Source organism: Epinephelus fuscoguttatus, linkage group LG23, assembly GCF_011397635.1.
Source record: "Epinephelus fuscoguttatus linkage group LG23, E.fuscoguttatus.final_Chr_v1".
In the NCBI taxonomy this organism is placed as follows: Eukaryota; Metazoa; Chordata; class Actinopteri; order Perciformes; family Serranidae; genus Epinephelus; species Epinephelus fuscoguttatus.
This window is the reverse complement of record NC_064774.1, coordinates 27,921,931-27,924,862: the sequence shown is the minus strand read 5'-3', so window position 1 is coordinate 27,924,862 and position 2,932 is coordinate 27,921,931. Positions and strand designations below refer to the sequence as shown.

The 2,932-nt window shown below is 42.7% G+C and overlaps 1 protein-coding gene across 1 annotated transcript; it reads right to left on the bottom strand.

Annotated features, from left to right (window-relative positions):
• On the bottom strand, positions 1–1,493 carry LOC125884497 (uncharacterized). Its single transcript, XM_049569575.1, has 5 exons — positions 1,391–1,493; positions 883–1,218; positions 464–571; positions 288–322; positions 1–185 (listed from the first exon to the last, which is right to left on the bottom strand). The coding sequence occupies exons 1-5, from the start codon at positions 1,434–1,436 to the stop codon at positions 63–65; spliced, it is 648 nt and encodes a 215-aa protein (XP_049425532.1). The 5' UTR covers positions 1,437–1,493; the 3' UTR covers positions 1–62.
• Between the last annotated feature and the right edge of the window lie 1,439 nt (positions 1,494–2,932).

Sequence of the window (2,932 nt, the reverse complement as noted above, 5' to 3'; positions counted from 1 at the left end):
TCCAGCCTCAAAAGAACACAGCAGCAGGTTAATGTGATAAAAGCATCAGTTCCTCTCTGAGTCTATCTGCGGGCAGCATAAATAACATGAGTCTCCACTTCTCTCTGTGATGCAGGCCTCCTGTTCCTCACTGTTGGCAAGTGCAAAGCCAGTGCTGCGTCTTTCTGGCCATCAGAGCCCAGAGTCTATAAAGAGAGAACAAACAGATACATGTCAGATAGCTGAGTTGGTGAGAAAACAAACCAAATGTAAAGTTTTAAAACATATAAAGATGTAACTAGACTCACCTCATGCTGTTGTTGATTCTGTCCGTCCCTGGCAGCTGAATGACAGAGACAATATGTCTAATTAGTAAATTTATAATTATTATGCTTACTTTTTGCTGTTACTACATTTAGGCTATAAGCAATTTTGTAGTTTTTCATGGTGCTGACACACATATCCAGTAGATCTTATGAATTACCTGTCTGAAGTTTCCTGTTTTTCACAACCAGACCAATGATGACCATCACAAGGACAACAGTCAGAGCGCCCAGGATCACACACGTCAGCTTTGCTATTCCATCAGACTCTTGTTCAAGAAACATCATTAAGTTAAACTCTATTATTGCTTAGGACGATTAAACTGCTTTCACACATCAGATAATCTGCACTTGGATGGAAAATTTTAGGAAAATTGTACTTGTAATGTAGTCCACATCATTACTGCCTTTTAAAGAAAAATACATTTAGTTGTGATTTAACTTTGACAGATTTGCGTATGTTAAAACAGTTAATTTGTCGCCTTTGTAGAAGACACTTGTGAAATTACAGTATATAAAACTATGAACATAAATGACCAAAGCATTGGTGCCAAGAAAAAAAAAGAAAGACAAAACTTACCTTTAACATTTAAATGTATAACACTGAAAAACAGGCGTCCCTCTGTGTAAAATCCACAGAAATACAGTCCAGAGTCAGATAAATCCACCTGTTTGATTCTGAGAGAGATGGTGGAGCTGTTGGATCTCATTTTAAATTTTCCAGTTTGAAATCCCTCGCAGTATCTAACGCCCTCATCAGCACTGAACATAACAGAGATACAGCTGGTCTTGGTTTTATTCACCAGTCTGAACCACAATGTCACAGATTCACCTTTGGACATGTTGGAGCACTGCAGTGTGACATCTTCACCAGACTGGACGTCCACAGTCTCAGAAACTGAGACAGAGATCCAGCCTGAACCAAACAGCAGAGACAAAAATATTTAGAATGAACTAAATTAGAAAGAAAAAACAACAGAAAACCTCAAACAAATATTTCAAATGAACTTTGATATAAGTGAATTTTGTTTCAGTTCTGCTGAGATAAAGTTAAATGCAGCTGAGAGTAATTTAATGCAAGTACTTACTGTAGCTGAAGAGACTAAAAACTATCATCAAGTTAGAGTTCTTCATGGTGTGTGTGGCTGAAGCTCTGCAATGTCCGCCAGTGAACTCTGCTCCAGTGAGGCTGCTTTCAATGTAAAGAGGAGGGGTGTGTTTTTTAGTTGCCTGTCCTGTTGATCAAACCAACCACATTAATGCTTTCAGGAAGACGTGTGTTGATGCAAAATGTTGGCTATAATGTTATGTTATTCTTCAGACCGTATTATTTGACAATACCTTCACAACATGCCTAAAATGAGACTGAATAAAATGCTTTATGTGTAGTTGCACATCAATTTTAGCAGGAAACTTTGCTTGCTTCAACCCAGCCCATTCTAATTCGAAAGTCATTCAATACCGCCACATTGTCAGTGATTTTGGCGTCAGACACTGATGCCAAAAGCCCATTTTCATGGCAGTGTGATACACCACTGGGTGGCGTCAGTTTGTAAAACTATTGGACTGAACCTGTCACGGTGTTATGACATGTTGCCAGTCTGCTAGTCTCTATATACAGACTCTACATTCAGTGAATGTAGAGTCTGCAGGCAAACCCCGGAGATCTTGCCTCCGGAAGAAGAGCGGAAGAGCCCTGGTTTCCGGTTGTAGGCTGTTTGTAGTCCGTGTGATATTGACCAATCACGTTTGAGCCGGCTGCAGTTGTTGCCAGGTTAAATGGTCCGTACGGTGAACTAACGAGGCGAAACATAATTGGTGTCACTGCAAACTCTGAGTCCATCGCAATGGTTCAGCATATTTACTTATATATAAATGGAAGTCGGAAATGGAAATTCGCCTCCTCCGCCCAAATCAAACCAGAATGCCAAAAAAGCTTTGGAGATGGAGGACATATGTTAACCCTTAATTTCCCAGACATTGCTGATTTTAGATGAGGTCATCCTGTTGTTTGGAGTTACTGATAACCCCTGGGAGAGAAATTTTTTCTTGGACTGTACCCTCAAGACTCTCCTGTACTCAGCAAGGGCCACTTTCCCTTAGGTAGGAATCCACATCGATCAGCAGAACCGTCCCCCCAGCAGGCCAGTGTGTCATGCCACACCGCAAAAACTGCTCAGGAATGGCCCAAGGAACGTGACAAAGAGTTTAAGGCCTTGACCTGGCCTCTGAATTCCTCAGATCCAAATCCAATCAAGCATCCTTGGGACATGCTGGTACATCATCTTGCAATCCACAGGACTCAAAGGATCTGCCGTGAGGACCCTGGTGTCAGACATGGGGCATCTCCAGACTTCCTGTGTCCATACCTTGACATGTCAGAGCTAGGTCCAAGCTGCAGAGGCCCCACCGTGGATGGGCAGCACGTCTGGGGTATTGGCATGTCCCACAGATGCTATTCAAATTGGGAACTGAGGACTTTGGATGCCAGGTCAATGCCTTGAGCTCTTTGTCACGTTCCTTGGGCCATTCCTGAGCAGTTTTTAGGGGCATGGGGCATTGTCCTGCTGGGGGGGGGCACTGCCATCAGGGAGTGTCGTTGCCATGAGGGGGTTTGCTCGGTCTGCAAC